At 39.3% G+C, this 22,861-nt stretch overlaps 1 protein-coding gene across 1 annotated transcript; it reads left to right on the top strand.

Moving 5' to 3' along the window:
* The first annotated feature begins 211 nt into the window (after window positions 1-211).
* Window positions 212-21,913, top strand: LOC117777089 (lysophosphatidylcholine acyltransferase 1). The gene is made up of 14 exons (XM_034611612.1): window positions 212-737; window positions 6,750-6,889; window positions 8,170-8,384; window positions 11,413-11,525; window positions 11,987-12,047; window positions 12,327-12,385; window positions 12,819-12,853; window positions 13,653-13,707; window positions 14,017-14,099; window positions 15,632-15,757; window positions 16,258-16,411; window positions 16,768-16,866; window positions 17,304-17,445; window positions 17,653-21,913. The coding sequence occupies exons 1-14, from the start codon at window positions 615-617 to the stop codon at window positions 17,874-17,876; spliced, it is 1,629 nt and encodes a 542-aa protein (XP_034467503.1). The 5' UTR covers window positions 212-614; the 3' UTR covers window positions 17,877-21,913.
* Window positions 21,914-22,861: the final 948 nt, after the last annotated feature.

Raw genomic sequence — 22,861 nt, 5'->3', positions numbered from 1 at the left:
AACCACACAAGCAAATAAAATAGAATATAAAAACTAAAATAGATGTATAAAATAAAAATAGAACTAAAGTAATAAAGTAATAAAATACTGTTAGGTGGGCTGACCCCAACAGACGTGCTGTGAGGTGGGAGAGACTGAGAAACATCTGGTGCAGATGGGAAATCACTGCGATCACACCGCGAGAGACACCCTGGCGTCCTCTGCGCACGCGCCCCCTGTCAGAGCGGAGGAATCGTGGCTGCGCTAGCATCGGGCTAGCATTCCGGAGCTAACACACTGGGAGCGCGGTGTGTGCGCGGAGGGAGGAAGGCGTCCTGCACACGGGGAGGCACAGAGACAACGGCGACTTCAAATACCCCCAGCTAATCCTCGAGCTAACCATTATCCCTCCATGCTGCCCGGGGAGGGAAGATAACGTTAATAACCCCGGCGCTGCCACCTCAATTAGCGAGGCGGTGTGAGGCAGATAAAGAGGAGGAGGAGGAGGAGTGGTGGGGAGACTGCGTTTTTCTTTTTTTTTTTTAAAGCGTGAAGACGACCCTCTCTTCTCTGACGGAACCACAGGTTTCTTCCAGCGCTGAGGAATCCATCCGCAGCCTCGCCTCGTCTTCAGCATGAGGCTGCCGAGCCACCGACAATGCGCGACGGAGGCAGACGGGAAGAAGATGGACCAGGCGCCGCCGTTCAGGAACCCTTTTGTGCACGTCTTGAAATTCAGCCCCCTGGAGAAGGCGAAGGTAAATGTTGTTGCCTGCGGACATGTTGCTCCGCACGCTGCCCCGCTGTAGCTGCTTGTTGAGCCGTGTTGCCACCGGTGCCACCCGGTGCAGAGGAGGCTGTCACCGCAGGTTAACTTGGCAGGGTTTTTTTTTTTCCTCCTCCTGATTGCTAGAGTTAGCCATCCTGCTAACGTTAGCTGCATACATGTTGCTCGCTGCAGCCCCCTAAGTGCTGCTGTACGTTTTAAAAATGGATGCTCGGCTGCAGCCGCGGTGTGTGCTTCACATGCGAGTGAATAAAATGCGAAATTCAACATGTCACAACCCTCCTAGATTAAAATGCAGGTATTTGAGCACGGCCGCTTGACCAGGATGGGCCTAGCTTGTTGCTCTTTAGCTGTTACCATAGTTATTGTGCATCAACAGCACGTGTCTTTGCGGGGAAATTAGCATTTATTATAATAATGGCACAGACCTCTAGCTTCCTATGCATTCGCACCTATCTCTGTTGCCTAATAACGGGTCGTCCCAGTCAGCCAGCGGCCAACACGTGTGGATGTGCAGGCTGGAGAATGGGATGGGGAAACTGACAGTCATGTTCATATTTGCCCCTCATCTGCAGCTCGGATGGATTTCCCCCCCTCCAGCTGTTCAAGTCCATAACAGACCAGTCACCTGATTGAATTCAAATCAGAACAGTTTTGCAGACATGCTGCCCAGTTACCCGTCAGGGCTGTTGATAATCAGATTTAGGGCTTTCAGGCTCCCCTGGAAGAGGTGTTCCCTTGCAGGCTACCTCCAGCTTGAAGCCACAGGTCTTGTGTTTTTGAGCTTCGCTGGTCACAAACTATGGATATATACCATTTGAATGCAGCTTGCCCATACATTAAATACAGATAACTTAAAGGCTCTGTAGTCTGATTGATAGAATCGTGTCTTTCTTTCCAAATATTACAAAATGAGAGTAGAATTATGTGCAGATGATGCAACTCTAAACTCATCCTGTATACGTCTGAGTGTCGCAATATCCTCCTTTAAAACTGTAACTGCTCACAGTTTGGAAAGACGTGTGGGCCCTTGAAGTTCACCTCAAATGATCTCAGTACAGCTTAAATGGTTAAGGAAGTGAGTATGTGATCATCCTGAGCCCTGAGTTGGCAATAATCGTACACCGAGTAGATCCTGATCCATACGTTTGGAGGGATTCAGATGATGTGCCTGTCCCTGCTGAACATCATATACTACATTTTATCTTGTTCAATTGTGTAGGTCATTCGCCCCAGGTTAAAAATGTCACAAGTGTATTTAAAATGTCAGCCTGTGTTCTAAAACAATTTGATATGAGTGTCTTGTTGGTGAACTCTTAACTTTCGCTCACAGCTCCAGGATAAGACAGGTGAAGACATGTTTGCCTTTTAATCGTAAAGCTTCCAAAGCTGAAATTGACCACAGCTTCCCAAAGTTGCAGTGTACTGACTTGATGCCATTACCATGATTACATTGTTACCTGTAAGCACAAAACAGTAGAGCATATTTATTTCTTAGCATGTTGAATGACAAAACTGTTACCTTCAAGATTAGAACATAGAGCATTTGCTGGGTTAGAGTTAGTAAACAGTGTGGAACTGGGGCACAGGTGTGAGGTATTTCCAATAACACTAAAGTATATTGGGCGAGCCTCATTTTATGAATGGCGCTGCCCTGGCATACAAGGTGTGAGATCTTGTTACAAGTAAGAATAGTGCCTAGGGGAGGTTCACACACATTTCTTTCCTCTTTGCTTTTCTGTGAGAGGTTGAAAAATTAGAACATAAGCTAGGTCAAAGCGAAGGAGAAAGTATGTTCTCTCCTAAGTATAACATAACTCTACAAACAGAACATTAAATGCACCTTATTTCTTTAGACTAATCACATGCTGCTTGTTTGTTTTACCATGAGAATATATGTGCATATTATAATTTGCAGAACGTTTTTGACAGCTGGGCCAAAAGTAGATATCGCATGTGACTCCCTCACTTTAACATAGGATCACATTTAGTTGGCATCTTCTTGGCAACAAAGCTTTTTCAGGACACATACGACATGTGTTTTAACATTACATTAAGGACGTCACGGTAGCTCTGCACTTAAAACCTGTTTCTTGTAAACAGTAAGTGCTGAACACAAACTGGGTCATGGAATGATGGAACATGGTTTCCTAGTAGTTCTGATGTTACTGGGAACAGCTGTTTTCAGCATGTTGCGCTGGTCTTGCTTTCACATCCATGAGGAAGATGCAATCTGACCTGAAACCCAGAGAACTAGAGCAAAACATGATACGTTTGTGTGTGACCTGACCAGACAATACATTGACAAACCCACAGAATCAGTTTCAGGTTGAAATGAGTATTGAATGACACTGTGAGTCAAAAGTATTATGATACCCAATTTCTAGTAATTTCTATTGAATTTTAAACAATACAAGTTGTTCATGAAAATTCCTGCATGATTAGAAATACATTTTTCAGGGATTAAGAAATTAGTTGCAACTTTCCTGCAGCAATGGAGGTAAATGTAGCCTTGAAAGTTAGTGCAAACAATTCTTACAGGTTCCCCAACAACTGTCTATACAAAAGGCAATGTTGGAACAAACTGTTACTACACCATCTGTTGCTTTATTAAGACAATACTGTACTGCAGGAAGTAGTGCTGTATGTTGTTGTTAGAATGGTGAGAAAAAGACAAGTGAGAGCTGATGGTCAGAGGATCAACCTACAGCAACATAACAAGGCAAAACATGAGAAGGAAAGATCCAGATGATGGAAGAGCAGCTCAGTCTCCAGACTTGAACCCCATGGAGCTGGTTTATTATGAACTGGACAGAAGCTGAAAGAACAGCAACCTGCAAGTGATACACAATCTCAAGAATTCTCTGGGCAATATTTGATTTTCATTGTAGATAAAATGCCACAGGTTGTAGGTGACAGACTAAATGGATGATGTATGAGTACTCATTTTGAATTGTTTGTATTGAATTGTTTGTTTTTCTGGTGTCACCCTCACTATAATGAAACCTATTTTTTGTGTTGCAATGGTTGGCCACAAACACATATGAGTGTCTCATAATTGTATTTTGACAAATAAGGACCATAAGACCATTGCATATAAATGCAGGAGCTAATGAAACACTTCTTTTTGTAAAAAGTCGAATTGGCATCGTGGTTCACAGTGCGAGAGTCTGTTAGGTTCTTTTTGAAATCTATGATTCTCGGTTTTATCAAAAGGAACAGCTGTTAAGAAAAGGGGACGTAGTTAATAACATGGCAATTTCGGACTAATAGCCACATTAGTCAATCGCCTGAAACGTTGGTTTGAGTGTGGTGACTTGCAGATGCTCATTAGCAGGCTCTACTGTAATTCAGTATCCTGACCTTTGAATCCACATAAAGATTTGCTCGCAGTTTTGCACTTTGATGAGCTAATTAATGGATCGACAGAGGTTGGCATAGCCCTTACATGAAATCATTTTGCTGTGTTCTTTTGAGATTTGAGAGTATGTGAAAACATTTCAGTCCCAAAACAGCCACAAACTCTTAAGACTGTTGTTGTAGTGTCAGACTGAAAGCCTCAAACGTTAAAGTAAATGTAGTTGCCAGCTTAGCTTTGACAAGCCTAATTTATATTCCTGTGTGATTGATTGGGGAAATCCAACAAAGACCTAAATCTGTTTTGATCCTGTCAGAGTCAATAGATTGTTCCCACACTATATAGATCAGTATTTCTGTCTATTTGCGCTTTTGACTACATGAGTAGTTACATTATCATCGAATGGATTTAGAAGGTAATGTTTTCTCAGTTTAAAGCCCTAGGTTTAAAATGTCAGGTGTCAGTAACGTGAAGTATTGCTTTCCATTAAGGCCAGAGGGTGTGGTTGAAGTAAAGCCAATAAGGTCTCCACTATAAAATTGCTTTTCCCGTTTCTATTTCACTGTGTTCTTCCATCTTACAAGTTTTTTAACTCATAGATATATTTTAGTTTTCCTATTCTTACTGAATACCTGAAGTAACTCAGGATGTTTCCTGCTTTGACAGTTACATCGTTTCTCTATGATGTGTACTTGCACATTTTAGCGTAATAATTTGAGTAATAAATTGTTCTGCATGTCCAACTCACACAGAGAGAAACCTTGATGAGTTTGAGAAACTAAATGCATCGCTGCATCTTTCAAGGAAATTGCTTTCAAGTGTGCAACATGTGCACTTTGGAAAGAGGAAGCTCATACATGCGTCTACTTGCAGTGAGCAGTTGGTCAACAAGGTAAACCCTGAAATGAAGCCTGATCTGTAACCATCGTTGTGTGTTTGTCACTGACAGCACATATAGACACAGTTTATAACAACCGGAAACGCATGCAAATGGTATTCCGCAACATAAAGCCGGCACTGAACGCCTGAAGTCAGTGTAACTTCTATGTAACCTCTCTGCTTTTTGTAGCATTGCCTGTATTTAAATTCTAAGTGACATTCATGCATTCTCATGCTTTGGGTCTGAATAAATCTTTTAACAAATGCATTATCCAGTGGCTCTCAAACATTTCTAGCAAGACCTTTTTATAGTAAAAAAAATTCTTGACTACTTGCAGTGTTTGTTCTTTTCTTGAAGCACATAATTCATGTAAGAATCTTTGTAAAGTAAACAGTTTGCACATAATATAAGTATGGTCACGGTTATGTTTCGGGTTTACTTGACAACCAAGACAGAAATTATTTTGGTGCTCATTCTGTGTCAGTAGTTTAACAGGCAAATCTTCAGTTGATTGATGTCAATTTACAATACCACCAGACAAGAACTGTCTCTGGATAAGAGACTTCATACTCATTTGTAGTGGTTGTTATCAAGGCAAATATTGACATAAGATAAGCAGTGTTATCAGAGAGTCATAAAAAGAGCTTAAGTAAACAGCCACCATTTAACTCAAACAGTGAAGCTCCAGGTTTTGTCAGAGCCTTCAAGAACAAACACCATGTCTTGTATGTAACATTTACATGTGTATGTTTGTGAAGTACCGTATGCACGAAGGCCGGGTGTCACTGTCATTTCTTTAAATTGTCTATTACATGTAAGACACACAGCTCATCATGTAGTGTCGCTGGTGTTTTGTATTGCTGAGCTTTTGCTAGTAGTTGTGTGCACTGTGCAGAGGCCATGCTGCAGATCTATTGTCCTTGTGTAGTGTAATGGACACATGTATAAGGGAACAAGTCAAGTTCAGCTTCATTCGATCCTGGAAGTTGAACTATATGCAGCATTTTTTGTCTTTACAACCGTTCTTATCCAATAGATAATGCTGAATATCTACTGTGCTCTCGGCTGAAGTTTCCTTGGGCAAGAGAATTGCCCCTCATAGAAAAAAGTGCTGCCCATAGATTCACAGTATGAATGAGTGTGTGAACGGCAGAAAACTGTACTTCAAAGCACTTTGAATGGTCATCAAGAATAGAAAAGTGCTATATAAATGGACCATTTACCATTTTCAGTGAATTGCCACGGCCCCAAACCATGACCAACACATCTTAGAGGATATACTGCATGGACTAAAGTGAAACTGAAACTGTCTCCAAAATCCCTCCTCATTTAGTGCACACTGTTCTCCATTAACCTTCAATCCTCAAAAACTCCTCAGTGGAACGAAAGCAGTTCCATTGTGTCCGTGGCATGTTTAGTGCTTTCGATCACACAATGCAATGCTCAGCACTGTACAGATGCAAACAAATTATAGTTGATTGTGTGTGATTAAGTGTGATTTAACAGTTGTTACTGATGATGCAACATGCTGATAAGTGTGTATCCAAAATCTCAATTCACTGGCCACTATTTTGAGCATCTTTTTTGCTGTTGAATGAGTGAATGGTGCAGTGATTTCTTTTTCCGGCACAGTTTGTATCTTGAATCATTTTTTAAAGGAAAACTGTTGTGATGAGTGACAACAATTGTATCGATGTGGATCTATTTCTCTAACACTTTTTTCTCATTTCTTCAATTTCTTACAGATTGCATTGATGACAGTCACACTATTCCCCATCCGTCTCCTCATAGCTGCATTCATGATGCTCCTGGCTTGGCCTTTTGCCTTCCTGGCCTCAGTTGGGCGCTCAGAGACAGTCGTTGAACCCCAGTGCCTCTGGAGGAGGTAAGTGCTTCATATGTATATTGCATGAAACACTACAGTTCTATCCATATTGGGACATTTGCCTTGGAGAGATTCTTGGGACGTGACACCAGCAACAATAGACTGCTATGATACAAGCAATACAAGCACCAGTGCTGCTTTCAGCACAATAGAAGAACTGTATTGTCAGGTTTTTTATTTTTTGGATTAGAATTAGTTTGATGCTTGATTAAAACTAGAAGAATTGTTGCTACTAGTAACTTCTGACTGCAGCTATGATATTTGAGAAAAAGGTCCAAATTAAAAAGATCTTGTTTTGAGTCAAACAAAAAATGAAAAATCTGATAATGATTTGTTAGCTGTCTCCTTTGATTCTGATTCATCCTTGAGCTTTGATAATTGTACTGTTTGACCCTCTGCCTTGTGCTCCTTACTCTGATTGTGTAATGGGCTGTGCAGGGAAGCACACAGCAGCTGTCTAAAAATACAACCTGGAAGATTTATGAATAGGAAGGTGAACGGTGTCATATTTTCAATGGAGACTTAGGTGTAGACAATAGTAGTATTTCAAACGTGTGGTTATGGCAAATATAGATTTTTTTTTTTTTTTTTTTTAAACTGAGTAAGGGTCAAGCAGAGTAGAGAAAGCACAAGGCAGTAAAATGCAGAAAACGCCACAGGTGGGTAGCAGCCGACATCATCATACCATGATTCAGCATATAGAGGGATAGTTACTAATGTGTTTTTGTGTTTGAGCATCTTAACGACACCAACTGGCAACTATTGATCGAGTTTTGTTTTGTTTTCTAATCTTGTATTTCGGTCTTATTTAATTATGGTGCATTGTGCCTTGCTGATTTAAAAAGCTTTTTTTTTAATTATGTTAAGCTTTCATCTTATTAAATTTAAGACCCTGGTTAGACTCTTGCTTGGTCTAGATGACGTCAGTTTCGAGCTCTCGCCAGTCTCTCAAGGCAGGGCAAAGGCAGAAAAAAGACTCGATGGGCTAAATGGCACTAATGTCAGGTCCTACACATTGTGGAGATGTGCCTAATGTTAAGGTCTTATTTCTTGGTGTTATCTCTCTTTTCACGGCACACAAACCATATTTATTTTCTGCATTAATTCATAACTTTAACTCTACTCAACCCTGTCATTGGAAATATGCATCTCTTCTATTATCCAGTATTTGTCATTAGAGCTTATTGACTTCTATTTTAGAAAAGTATATTATATCAGTGTAATGTGTCTACAGCCTTTTTTTAAATGAAATTACATATCATGTATGATCTTCTTTCCAGACTGGTGGACATAATTCTGAAGATCATCATGCGGGTCATGTGGTTTGCGGGAGGTTTCCATTGGATTACTGTGAAAGGGCAAAAGGCGTTGCCAGCAGAGGCACCCATCCTCACCCTGGCACCCCACTCATCTTACTTTGATGCCATCCCCGTCACCATGACGATGGCCTCGATTGTCATGAAGGCAGAGAGCAAGGATATACCTCTCTGGGGCAGTAAGTAAATCTATATCTATGACAATAACCTTTATTGCAAAGAGAGGGAACAGATGTATGAATCAAATCTGGAAAAAAAAGATCTGATCTGATTCTTCTTGGCAACATTACAGTTTCTATTTGACCACAATCCAGCATCTCTATCCTTAGGAAAACGTATTACCTATGTTGGTTACTCAGTACAGTACGTGCCTTATGCTGTAATGTACTCTGAGGCAGGCAAAGGCACTTTTTAAAGGGCAGGACACAACAATTCTCTGTGATGTTGCCGTTGTATCAGTAAATAAGAGGGAACAGGAAACAGGAAATGTTTTCACACACAAAAATGCACGTACACCTACCTGTTGTGGAAGCAGAAGTCAGTTTTCAGTTCTGTCTCAGCAATTTAAATCTGTAAAATGTTGGGATTGTCTTGTGCTTACAGTTCTGTAGTGGTGTTAGATGTGATCTACATGTCATTGTTTCAGAAAGAAAACAAATCAAATGTTTTTGTCTGTTTTTTCGATCTCACTCATACAAGGAAAGGAAAAACAGTAACTCACTGCATCCCTAAAACAATGAATGCTATGGCTATATAATAAGCTTTAGATTTAAGGGTATCTCAACCACGTCCTCCACCTGTTGGAGCAGAATCTCTTGTTGACCAGCAGAGTAATGCGAGGCGATGCTGCCAAGGGGCCAGGTGGGGCCACCTGACACAGTAAAGGCTAAAGATGCAACACACAAGTCTAAACTGAATGAATGTCAAATCAATGTGGAGAGCACTAACCACTGTTGTAATCAGATTTTTTATATTGTAAATTACAGAACACTTGTAATAACAGTAACAGTCTAAAATACTTTTTAAGCAAATCAGGCTAGTAAACCAGGCTAATAAAAATCAGGCTATGCAGACCTCTAGAAGTCAAGCAGTGATCCAAAAAAAGAAATCATTTATAGAAATAAGATTCATTGATGCATCGATAATAGTTGTATAATCGAATATTAGCCCTCTGAATGGGTATTGAATAGAGGTGCCTAGAGATTCCCCCCCTATAAGTCAGTAATGAGCCACTTTTCTACCTCCAGCCTTAGTGAATCTTGCCAAGTCACTGCAGCTGAATTTGAACACATTTGCACATTGACAAACTGATATTTTTCTCAGCAACATGCAGTCACCATAAAAAAACAAATATTTTGTTGCAGGATTAATTTTAGTGTATAGGATTATTCTGGTATGTCTGCCACATGATAATGTCTGTGTTTTAGTTAGCTTGACTAGTCCTTTGGCTTTGCAGAAGCAGGTTCCAGGCCTGGACAAACAAGTGCAATCCAGAATAAGCATTAAGAGCTGATCAGCCACTGTGACGTGTGTAGTGTCTCTCAGGCCACTTGCTCGAGCCCTAATCCCTTCGTATAGGCAGACAGCTCAGAGTTGGAATCCGTTTCTCCTTCTTCATGGTCTCACCCACTTCTTTCTTCATCTTGTGTTATCCCCGCTCTCCTGAACTTTTTCTCCCTCATTCTTTTTCTTCTTTCCTCTCCCAGTCAGAGGGCTTCCAGTAAATTGGTTTTGATAATTCTTCTCTGTCTTAAAATGGGATGCACAATACACGTCTTCAGTATCTACAGACTCCTGCAAATGTAATCTAATGTACTTAAACACAGTCTTTCTGTTTGCGGTTCCTTTTTCATTTCATTGTACATTTTCCTTTGTGGTTCAGCTAAGCTAATGGGTCTCGCATCGCTAGAGAAGAGGCGCTCTCAATGTTTGCCCTGCAGATTATACACTATGCAAATATCATTGAGCCGAGTGCTCTTTTAATAATTCATCAACTTTTTCGTCATTGCATTACATCTGAGGAGTTTCTCAGTCTGACACTAACAAGTGGCTGTGCTGTGGGAAAAGAAATTGGCTGTGTGTGTGTGTGTGTGTGCGTGTGCGTGTGCGTGTGTGTTATCAAACATGATGAGGTATATGTGGAAGAAGGTGAGATTTGATGTCGTTAAATATGTGTTGTAGTAAAACTTATTTAACATCTGAAGCAAAATATCGGTAAAACAATACCATCATGCCATTTTTAATACAGTTTTTAATTAGTTGAGTTCTCGGCTTGCTACTATTACATGAGCACACTTAGCAGAATGGGGATTTTATTTTGTTGATGCCCTGGAATGTTTGATTGAGGGTGACAGGATCTGCGAAATTACAAATATCAGTCTGCAGTTTGGAACTCTGGCGCTACTGTTTTGTTCGTCTAAAGTCCTCACAGGATTGGGTAGGATGTCGCTGAAATTACCCCATCCTCATTCCTAGCCTCTTATAAGAAGAGGGACAGACTTTTTTGATAAACATGTGAGAGTCATCATGCAACCAGCATTAAGGGAGCATATGACCATGTCTTAATACAGAAGAATGTAGCTTCCAAAAAAGACAGTTTTGATTATTTTATTTTCCATATATAAGGTTAGGTTGGCTGCTTCCACTCTCAGCGTGAAGAATCTAATGGCTGGTTAGCAAGGCACATAAACTCTGTAATGCTGTGATACAGATCAGTAAACATTAATGGACACTTTTGTGCCTTTTATCAACGGTAGTTTCTCATAGGTAACAAGATTTGTATTTAGCAGTGCTTTGCTGTTATATGAATGTCACGTTCAGCACAGCTACATTCTTCCACACTTCCCCCCCTGTGCAACTCTGTTAGATTGATTAGGATTTAAGTGTTTTGTTAAGCGATGCCATTAGAGTGGTGGCTGCTGTAAACAAGAGGATTCCATTCCTAGTCAACACACTGAATTGTTTGTGCAACAGAATTCATCAGATTATTCAACACTTATAATCTTAATATTTAGTGCAGAGATATTTTAGTTTGATCCTATTCGGCTGTGCCATTTGCATAACGCGTGGAAAGGTCTTACTGGGTTCTTGTTGTGTTCAACCAAAGCACGACATGCAGTCGATACAGATAATGAAAATAAGCTGTGGAAGGATATTTCTTTGTACATTTATATTTTCTCTATTCTCTCTTTTGATTTTTGCTTCTAGCTTTGATCAAGTTCATCAGGCCAGTGTTTGTATCACGGTCCGACCAGGACTCCAGAAAGAAGACTGTGGAGGAGATCAAACGCAGAGCTCACTCAGGAGGGGAATGGCCTCAGGTACGTGAACGCAAGTCCCACAGCTGCCAGATTACCAAATCATCGTAACACAGCACCTGAGATTTAACAGTCAGCAGATCATTTTCATTGAAGCACTATTAATGAAGAGCAGCCAGAAATAATGTAATAAACACTAACTCTAGTTTATTGACTCTATGGCAGCAAATAAAAACCAAAGGTTATTGGCGACTTTTTATTACAGCAAAATGTAAACACAATTCTAAAATGGCAGTTTAATACATACAAAACCAGGGTTTCAACACAAACTGCAGTTTTCATTCTAATGATGACGCTGCTGAAAGACCATTCCAATCCAGCGTTATTGACAACAGTGTTGGACTAATTGCTCATCTTACTTACTGTGACTTGCATTATTTTGCTAATTAATAAAACTATAGATACAACATGCTGTCCAAACTGTATTTTCCAATCTATAACCTCTTGCCCTCTCTTTCCAACAGATAATGATCTTTCCAGAGGGAACATGCACCAATAGATCCTGTTTAATCACCTTTAAGCCAGGTAGCTCCTCTGCGATCCCTTCTGTCCTCATTGAACTGTCTTCTCCTCTTTTGAAGCCGTCTGTTTCTGTTGAATGTGATGTGAAAATTAAAAATTAAGTAACCTTTAACTTTCCACAAGACAAAGTCCTTGAATATACAAATTTAAAAATGGTGCGAAACAGAAATGTGATTTTTATTCAACATTTACAAAATTAATTTTCTATTTTGTGCGGTGTTCTCAACCCAGTTTATTTTTTTTATACAGTCATGTTAAATTGAAACATTATTTCTCTCATAGGGGCTTTCATCCCAGCTCTACCAGTGCAGCCTGTGGTGATTCGTTACCCTAATAAACTGGTAAGATTGCTTCAGTACATTTTGCTAACACACCTTAATAATTGCACAATTATATGTAGAAAAATCATATTAACATGTTTTTATGCAAATAGTTAAAGTAACATGTATGACGCTGATAGTTTAGCCCATGGCAATAATTATAGAAATAATCATGTAAGGTTTTTATTAGGAAAGCATTAAATTACCCTGTTCAAGTTGCAGGAACTTAATGCAACCCATTTTATGACCAACTGATTTTCTGCCTGAACCTGATTGCACAGTAATCTGGTTATTGGTCCACAAATATGCGTAGTGTCGCCTTTCATTTAGTCCAAGGACAGCTGCAGTTAATGTGAAGCATTACTCCAATTCCCTTTGTATAAATGTTACATAAATAAATAAATACATTTATATTCCATTCTGTTTATTGTATTGACATCATGTGCTTTTGCAGGACACAATCACATGGACATGGCAAGGACCTGCAGCGTGAGTCCACAATTTCTTTTCATATTTGTAGTTCACATGTGGTGTTTATCAGATTGTTTTAAGATAGAAAAAAATACATGTGTTCATTTAGTGCTTTTCTCAAATTGAAAGGGAAACATCGTCTTTCGTCTTTTTCTCTGTTGTGTTCTCACATTACTAAGTCAGTTGATTCGGCCTCCGTCTTTATGGTGCCTCTCTGGAAGCTGTTGGCTGTCTTCTCCGCTCAGTTTAACAGAACTATACACCACATAGCGATGGCAGTAGCTGCCAGTGTAAACAACAGACAACCGCGACACGCAGCAGAACCACTGTGCAGTCGTTACATGGCGCAACCGCAGCCAGTGTGGCCCCGGCGTAACACTTGTGCCCACACAATATAACATTACCTTTCAATCCAAGCATGACACAAAAAAAGGTTAATAGTAAGAACACATTTATGTATCCACACGATTAGATTGGCTCTGACAGTAATTGAGCTTCATAACATCTTGTTCTTTGTTCAAGGCTGAACTGAAACATTTAAAAACACCTGCAGGTGTGTGTCCAGATCCATGTAAAATGTTGAAAGGCATCTACTAGAAAATTGGTACCTGTAAAGTTTGGCAGTGATCAAACTGTTTAATTTAGAAAAATAAAAGAAAGCCTTTTTTTACTATGAGGAGTTTTCTTGTGGTGTCAACCTTTTTAATGTGGGCCGAGAAAAGCAGGTTCTCAACTGTGAAATAATTTGCCCTATTAGACATGGACCCTGTTTTAGGCTCCTTGTGTTTATTGTTGTTTGTGTCTTTTTATTATCCAGGTTTGAAATTCTGTGGCTGACCCTCTGCCAGCTGCACAACGAGTTTGTGATTGAGGTAAGCATCACGTTGTTTCTCCATACTGTATGCATCAACAAGAATATAGATCATGTCCTGTTTTCCCATGATGACCTCTGCAATGAATTCCAAATTAATAAAAGATGCCAGACATTCATTCTATTCTATTTGTTTCTTAAAGATATTGTTATGTATATGCATGTCCCTTCCTTTTATCTAAACTCTGCAGTGTTCTATTTTCCATCACTTCTGTTTGTGAATTTTTTATTTAAAATTTTTGAGTCAATATAATATAAATAGACTTTTAATAATATATAGTGTAATAATTATAAACTTCTCACTCCACAGTTCCTTCCCATCTACACACCCTCAGAGGAGGAAAAGAAGAACCCTGCTCTGTTTGCTATCAATGTGAGACGCATCATGGCAAAGTAAGTTGAATGTGTTGTGTCATTATGTTGGCAGTACATCTTTTAAATAGATAAAAGAAAACTTGTTGCATTTTTAATTATTTATTGACACCCAATAAACAAAGCAAGTAATGCAGTATAAAAAAAATCTGTGCACACTCTTATCAATATCAGTAAATGAGGACTCAAAATGGTTCCATTTTACAATAAGTATATTATTCTGACAAGTGGATCTTTTATTTTGTTTCAAATTTAAAACAAACTGGTTGCAAAGACATCGTTGAAAATACAGTTCCCAAAATACAACCTCAGTATAAAAGAAGTGAATATGCTGGTGATTAGCTATTAAGGCCACTTGAATGAACAAGGTAAGAATACTTGTGAATAGCCCGTTTCTATGTCTAAACAAATAAGAAACCTGGTTAGGAGATATCATTAAAAACGGGGGCGACGGTATAAGAAGAGCCATACTACCAGTTACAGAAGCCCCAGCAGCTGTCCTCAAAAAACCTCAAACCTCAAAAACCTGACTTTGCAGTGAAAAACGCATGCGTAAGTGCTTCTGTCTTGACATAACGATTATCTGTGAAAACCGGTGTTTCACTGACTACTCAGTGTCAAGGACATTGCATGAAGTCGCCGTTCAAGAATGCAAACATTACTTTTTACTGCATAAAACGTGAGGAGAAGACTGATGAATGTTGGCACTTTGTGTGGTTGAGTGAAACAAAAATAGATTTGTTACAGCCGAGTCCAGCATTTTTTTAACCCGATTGGGTTAATGTGGTTTCATGAGCACAAAAGGTGTAGCGGAGATGACATTTATACATGACGTTATAAATATTATTTGTGTACTGAAAGAAAAGATGACTTTTCAGCGTGACAATGATCGTAAACAAAAAAATCATGCAAGAGCTGGTAAAGCAGAAAAAGAGAGACAACTACTATTGACTTTTGTTATTTGGTTTGTTAACATGGACCTTTCATAATATTCAATAAACCCTCACATTTTTCAAATTAATTGTCTGCTTTTTTCTCGGGCTTTGACTAAAATGTTAAAATGGCATTTTAGTGTGGTGGGTTGTGTTGTATATTGTAAGTTACTTTTGTCGGTCTCAGCAGTTCGAAAGGACAAAGACAAGTTCAATTCCTCTTTCTCACAGAGCAAGTGAGAACAGGTCCACCTCTGCACAGCCTCGGTCTGAACTGTGGTTATGAAGGCCCTCAACCACATGCACAAGTTTATAAATATTATCCTGCTTTGAGTATGACACCTTAATCATGATTCACATAATTATGATTATGATAACACAGCACCTTCCTTACTTTCATGCCAACTCCTTTATGCAGTGCTTTCTTTAAAGTAACAACCTGTTCTCTCGTACACCCCCACACACTGTGCTTCACTGCTGTGAGCCTGGAATTCTAAACTTGATGCATACAAAATATGTATATATTTTTCTAAACATCAATGTTGTTATATCAGCCTTAAGCAAAATGTTCATGGTTTTGCACACAGTGATTATTTATTGTCTCCTCTGTTCTCTGCCCAGAGCCCTGGGTGTACCCATCACAGACTATTCATTTGAAGACTGCCAGCTGGCCATGGCAGAGGGCCAGCTCCGACTGCCAGTCGACACCTGTCTGCTGGAGTTTGCCAAGCTCGTCAGGAGACTGGGGTGAGTCACTCAAACCTTCCAATGGGATGCACCCATCGGTGAGAACTAAGTGAGGGGCACAAGGGTGAGACGGCTAAAATACTCACAGCACACTGTGGGCATCCAGACTAAGTTTCTGTCAGTGGTATCTGTGGGTGGGGGGGCCTTTAGAGATCCATGTCCCCTGGCCCCTAGGGATTTCCAGTAAATGGTGAGCTGCCAGGCACAGGATGGGATCTGGAGGGGGATACTGTTATCTCCACTCACGTACAGTTTCTTGGTAAATGACCGTCCACTCCCTCTTTGGTGTGATGGTGGAGGTGGCAGTGAGGAGGACCAATGCATGGGGGGGGAAACAGGGGTGGGAAAAATGTAAATAGATGGACCATTGAAAATAATGCAGCCCAACAAAATACTAGTTAAATAGATGTTGTAGCCTTTTCTGCTCTTACTGTGTCATTTTATTTGTTTTTCTCCAAAGTTATTCATTAACATAACGTCTCCTCCCCTCACTCGTCCAGGCTTAAACCACGGAACATCGAGAAGGTTCTGCAGGAGTATGGGAACAGAGCCAGGAAGCTGGAGGGGCAGAAGCTGGACTTGGATGACTTTGCTCAGTTCCTCGACGTGCCAGTTTCAGACATGCTGCGAGACATGTTTGCTCTTTTTGATGAGGTAAAGATTGAGGACATTTTTTACTGTTCATCTCGATAGAACCCCAGTCCTCCTCGGTAGCCAGTATTAAATAAATTATAACATGTGTGGTGTTAGCAATATGTGCTTTACCTCTGGGCATGATGCAACTTCTGGCAGTTGACAAAGTGCTGTGAAAACGCTGCTTAGCCGAGAAAGTGGGTTTAATACAAAATGCATTCATAACACTGATCACAGCACCTTGTTTGTGTCACTGGGGGGGATACATTTGCATCGTAGTACATAAACCCTGATTGTTTTATTGCTCTGTGTAGTGATCTTTTTCACATGCTCTGTCTTCATCCTTCATAACGTGTTGTTCTCTCTCTGTTTTCCAGCATGAAGATAACTGCATGGATATCAGAGAGTATGTGATAGCCTTATCTGTCGTATGCAGACCTGCCAAAACTCTGGAAACGATGAAATTAGCCTTCAAGGTTTGTCCTGTTTGAAGCTTCTCTAATCGCCCGGCAGATTATCATTTCCTGTGCTCGCTCGGGGTCAATGTGACATTTGCTACCTTAAAATGCCACATTGTGTTGTTGTCTCAAATTGTGCAAGCAGAGTTTATCATTGCAGCCGATCTGTTGTGGTTGCTTGAAAATCTAAATTGCTCAAGTTTGAGTCACTTCCATGTTTCGACTTGAATTGCTTTGTATAATTCTTAAGCAAGTTCTTTGACCTTAGTGCTCACAATGCCTCTGAGAACAGATTCATTATTTATGTATAGCCGGTGTTATTTTAGACGAAGGGGCAATCCGTTTAAAGACTGATTTCCCTGGCATGTAATCTCACAACCCTGTCAGAGTGACAAGCCACGAGGTAACGTCAAAGAGATGACTTGTGCACTTCTCCCCGTTTTAATCTTCTCCAGATGTTTGAGGCAGAGGAGGACGGTGCCATCACAGAGATGGAGTTGGCAGTTGTACTGAAGACAGCTTTAGGAGTGACTCACCTCAGCGTGTCGCGTCTCTTTGCTGCCATCGACTCTGAGGACACAGGGAAGATTACATTTGGTAAGAGAACAAATAAAGTAATAAAACCATCCCTTGTTTATTGATTGACCTAAATATTTCTTGAGTGAATCTTTGTCCCAAAATTGGGTTTGTCATCAAAGCAGTTGTCATCTTTTCTGTCTCGAGGCAGTAGATTCAACCACCTGGTCACTTTTTTTATATCTTGTTTTTCTTTGTCTCTGGTGCCCTCTTGTGGTCTTTTCACAGACAAGTTCAGATGCTTCTTGGAGCAGCACCCAGACTTTGCTGAGGAGTACCTGCACACAGAAAACACAGGACTTTACAGCGGCCCCTGCCACGGTCACCAAATAAAGCCCAGCCTGTCTTCCCTTAACCTGCGAGGCACTGCCACCACCAAAACTTCTAACGGTATCTGCCCCGATTTTACCCACAACGACACAATAGACGGACTCCTCAAGAAACACAACTGAAAAGGTTTAAATTGTAGTGGGAGAAAACGTACTCCTCTCCTGGTGAGAGGATGTTTATAAGGGGAAAAAGGTTGTTGGTTACATGTTACTAACTTGTTTGAACAGTAAGGGACTACATTTCAGTAACCATGACGACACAAATGATGAAGGTTACCTTACCCTTTTTTATTAATATTGTATCCATGAAGTTTTTCTGAGGTTATTTTCTGCCTGGCAACAGTTTATTTTGTTATAAATTCCTTATTATTATTATGATTTTTTTTTCATAGCAAGAATCGTCAAAATGCCAAACACTGGTTGTTTCTGATAAAATGATTGAATACGTGAAGGGAAAGCACTTCCTGGGACAAATGTTTCTTTTTTTCTTCTCCCTCCAACATAGTACTGACTGTGCATGTTTTTAACAAGAGGGAGGCAAGAAAAAAAATCGAGCCCCAGAGAGTGAAGTGAACTGACTTCAAGTGAAATCAGTGTTCGATTCTCATTTTATTTGTAACTTCGGACGGTTTCTTTTCTTTAATGGTAGCTGCCTTTTGCGGGTGCAGAATGCATGGGCTCATGTTATTTTGAGCAGTATTGAGGATTATTTATCTTATGGTGGGAGGCCCGAGGGTACCAGTGACCATTGTTGGACCACTACAAGCGTTAAGCTTTAGTTGTCACATTTGAGGTGAACTCAGGTCTCTAAGAATTGATGGTCATAATTGCTATGAGCCTGATATATATATGTATAAACATATATATACATATAATTATATATTTGATTTAGCTCAGGGTTCAGTGACAAAAATGAAAATTTAAACTTGTATGATGTCATCATTTTTGATGCTCACTGAGTTACGTGCATGTTTTTTTTCTTATGACATCAGTACTCTTCTGCCCAGTCATTCCTCATCCACATAAACATCCCTGATGTTTTCTCTATCAGGGCGGCAGATTCAAGTGTCTTTTATTTTTTTAAATTACACAATGTGGACCAAAAATGTATTGGGTGATTTGATGTCACCTGTAAATGTCCTTTTCTTTCAGTCAGTGGTGTAATGGCTTTAAAGGAAAAGATTCACAACGTGTGACCATTGAAAGCACATTCTGTTGGGTGGTTAAGTTTGGTTTTCCAAAGGCAAGGTCATACTTTTTCCGTTTTCTGCATTACACTGCTATAACTTCAAGTGAGTCCTCCACTCTTCACAGCATATGATTCCTCAGTCTGTCTGAAATCTCCAATGTTCCAGCATATTATCACTAAACATTGGCCCCTTTGTCACGTGTAAATTTACGATATTTCAGATGTGCATGTTCTTCACTAACTGATGCTTGTTTTGAAAGTGAAACAAGCATCTTTGCTGTTTAATCACATTGTAGGGACCAGTCTGGAAATATCCATCTGTGCTAATATTTATGCCTCATTTTTTAACATTTTTTTTAAATGATGGCGGTATTGGCATGAACACATTTGTCACAAATATAATTTAATGACTTTAATAACTTCTCACTAAACTGACATGCATACTCTGGCTATAAAATGTATTTATAATTATATAACTGGTGGTCCTATGATTTCTGGTTGAATTAACATGAAGGAATATTTAAGATAACCAATTTATTTTTGAATTAGGCAAAAAGTAGAACTGTTCATTAGTAGCTAATAGTCTCTATATTATTGATTTTAAATTAAAGTAACTGGGAACTCATACTGGGAAGAAGCAATTCTCCTGTGACATTTTTACATTGTCCAGTACTCGTCGTCCTTTTTGTCTGATTTTAATACAAGAAACCTAATCTGAAATTACAATCAAGTGACAAAGTGTCATTACAGTAATGCTTATTCCAATCATCCAAGAGTTTAATAATCGGCTGTTTTTTTGCCTTATTGTCTCTGGAAACAAACAAAATAAACCTAAAACTATAGGAAAACACACAAAATGAAATGTAGATGACGCTGCAATTTATTTAGAAATGTACGTATCGTGCTTTATATCATGTTTTATAGGAAAATGGTTTGTTAAAGGGAATACTTCTCCTGAGCAAGTTAAAATAGTTTTGCAAACAGTTTTAGTTGTGATCTATAAAATTTAGCTCACTGGCAATGAATGAATTTAAGTTTTTCTTTTTTAAATCAGTGACTTTGTCGGTGAGCATCACATTCCCCTCACATTCATGACCATGTGTGTTGTACACGTTTCCCTGTTATGGCTTTTAGTGAAGCAATATTTCACATCTCTTAAGCCTTCTCCAGACGTTTGATTTTGAAGAGTTCTGATATGTATTTTGAATATTCCAAATGCAGGACATTTTGTGAATTTTTGATATACGTATATGAATGATTTTTATTTTCACTGCCATGACAGAGATCTGTGATCTTCTCTCCTCTGCAGATTGTATTGATGGTGAAAATTGAGCCACATGTTTTTTTTTTTTTCTTTGTATAATACTGCAATTGTTTTGTGCTGTATTCCTCCTACACAGTGTAAAGTTTTATTGTTGTTATATTATTACTATTATTGCTGAGTTGACTGCTTAAAAACAAAATGCAGATTTCATATGGAAACCGATAGCCTTGAATCTATAGAATTTTTATGCTAAAAAAAAACAGAATGTATAGACAATCCTGTCACAATCAGAAGCTACTCAAAGCGCTGATCTCCAGTGGACATTTTCCTAACACGGTTTTCAAATGTACATTTTTTTTTTATCCTGTCTCATTTCCCTTTGTTTGTTACTTTTAAGGCGTGCAGGTTGAACTAAGCAAAGGGTGAGTGTGTTCAGCATGTCAGGCCTTGAGGTAATGTCTGCCGCCACATGACGGGCCGCACAGCACAAACACTCCAGACTGTACGCACTCGAGAACTAACATTTGATATGTTCTATCACAATCCTTTAGTTCTACGTTGTCCTTTTAAACTCTCTGTATTTGTGCTTGCACTTTAGATTGTTTTCTTTATATTTTTTTTTAAAGAAAAGTCACATTGCCGTAAAGCATAGGTTATAATATCGTATCTCACTCCTCTTATAGTTTGGGATTCATATATTTGCAATGGGATCATAGAGAAAATTAGGGATCCCAAATAACAGAAGCTGCCCTATCTTCCACATTTAATTTTACTGTATATAAGGGTTGAGTTACTTTAAAACACCTTCTAGACCGACTGCTTTGTTTCAGGATTGTGGAAAGTCTGTAGCTTGAAAACGACCTCTTATACGTACAGAACTCAATATCGTACAGATTTAAACGACCACAAATAATTTGCACCGTGGAATGGATTAAGTATTTAATGTACTCCAGAGTGATGTGATTTTTACAACAGGATGTTAAATGTACAATTCACCATGTATGGGGAAATCCCGCTGTTTTTTGTACATAGGTAGGGGAATTCTGATTGTGAGTTATGACACATGACACAATGATATGAATCGATATTTTAATCCTGAAATGTACTGAGCCACAGTAAACCCCCCTCATGCAGTTTTGTAATTTATTTTTATTTAAACAGAAAACGCCATTTAAAGGTCTAAAGGTTGATGTCACACTTCATGGGCAAGTCAAATATACATTTATATATTAAATATTTTCAAATGATTCTGCACTAGGGTTGTATGAAAATACTGGGTCCATTTCAGTTCACACTTGTTTTACTTCCCTTTATTTCAAATACCTCAGTAGAGGAGAATCTCAGTTTCTACTTGCTGAGGAAAATGTAAACCTGCGAGAGATAAACTTGTATTTATGCTACTGCTGCCTGCTCACCACAGTTTGTCCTGCAGTGAGCCTAAGACGAAAGACTTGTGTACTCTGACCGAGCGATGGTGTCTTTCTGATGGCTCTCTGTGTGCGGACCGAGAAACTGAACTCATCTTTTCTCTGTAGCTTTACTTCCTGTCTTTTTCTATACTCTACAGGTTTTATTTTATTAATGCATTTTGATGATGAAGAGTCATTACTGCAAGCTACTTTGAATTTGTCTGTTCAGGACTGCTATGATATAACTTGTAAATGTGACTCTTGGATTGAATTAAAAAAAGAAAAATTAACGCACAAATTGTGTCACTGTCTTAATGGTGGTTTATAATGTGTGTGTGTGTGTGTGTGTCTAGTCGCGTGATGTAGAGCTAGAGTGTGTAGATGTGCAAGTGTTGTATGAGGAGTCACACCACAACAGTACAAGAAAATGAAGCACTAAAATGCACCTCACACTAGGCAGTAACCAAATTACTTTCTTTCCTCATGTGCCAGCTCATTGCATAAATGGCGCCCTCGTGAGGGAGAAAGATGCATGATCATGCAGTCCCTGAGGTAACCTAACATTCATACAAGACATTTTTCAGACAGCTGTAATGCAATTCAAGAAAATTGTACTACCAAGAAATTCATGTTGTCCATATTAGTGGAATGAACTGTTAATGCATTTTAAAAGAAATGTCTTGACTCTTAATTGGTAAATTGACTTTGCCATTATCAAAGTTTTCTTTCACTCAAGGTGTAGTGTGATTTGGTTGCTTGTCTGATGAATGACTAGAAATACTCCCCGTCTCTTCTCGGGGCCTCGACAGTCCAGAGCCGAAGATGTCAACAACTGTTTGCTCGGTTTGTCCTGAAATTTGTATACAAACATTCCTGGGAGCCAGAGGATGGATCCTTACAATGTCAGTGATCCTTTGGCTTTTCCTCAAGGGCCGTCAGCTGGTCACTGGTCACTTCTCCAATTTCTCAGCAGCCGCTGGAGGATTTGCACGTTATTTAGCAGGAACATTCATGGATCCCAGACTTTAAGTCATCCCCTGATGCCTTGTGTAAGTATGCATGTTCATGTTTGTGGTTTATAGGATCAATTCAACTTTTTCACGGCAGCCATTTTGACATGAAATCGTGTGTAAACGCAGTTCCATAAGACTGAAAGTAACGTTTCACTCTGTCACCTATTGATGGAGATTTTATGAAAGTCCAAAACAAATACTTTAGTTATTTTCCTTCTTGCATTGATTTGTTT

Source organism: Hippoglossus hippoglossus, chromosome 16 (assembly GCF_009819705.1).
Source record: "Hippoglossus hippoglossus isolate fHipHip1 chromosome 16, fHipHip1.pri, whole genome shotgun sequence".
Lineage (NCBI taxonomy): Eukaryota > Metazoa > Chordata > Actinopteri > Pleuronectiformes > Pleuronectidae > Hippoglossus > Hippoglossus hippoglossus.
Note: the sequence above shows the minus strand (reverse complement) of the source record. Positions and strands in the feature narration are given on the sequence as shown.

What these genes read in the sequence shown, in the direction of transcription:
- LOC117777089 (XM_034611612.1), top strand. Translation starts at nt 615, where the DNA reads ATGAGGCTGCCGAGCCACCGACAATGCGCGACGGAGGCAGACGGGAAG. An exon ending in TTTAATCACCTTTAAGCCAG is followed by an intron (nt 12,048 to 12,326) that starts GTAGCTCCTCTG and finishes TTTCTCTCATAG; the next exon opens with GGGCTTTCATCCCAGCTCTA. An exon ending in CGATGAAATTAGCCTTCAAG is followed by an intron (nt 16,867 to 17,303) that starts GTTTGTCCTGTT and finishes AATCTTCTCCAG; the next exon opens with ATGTTTGAGGCAGAGGAGGA.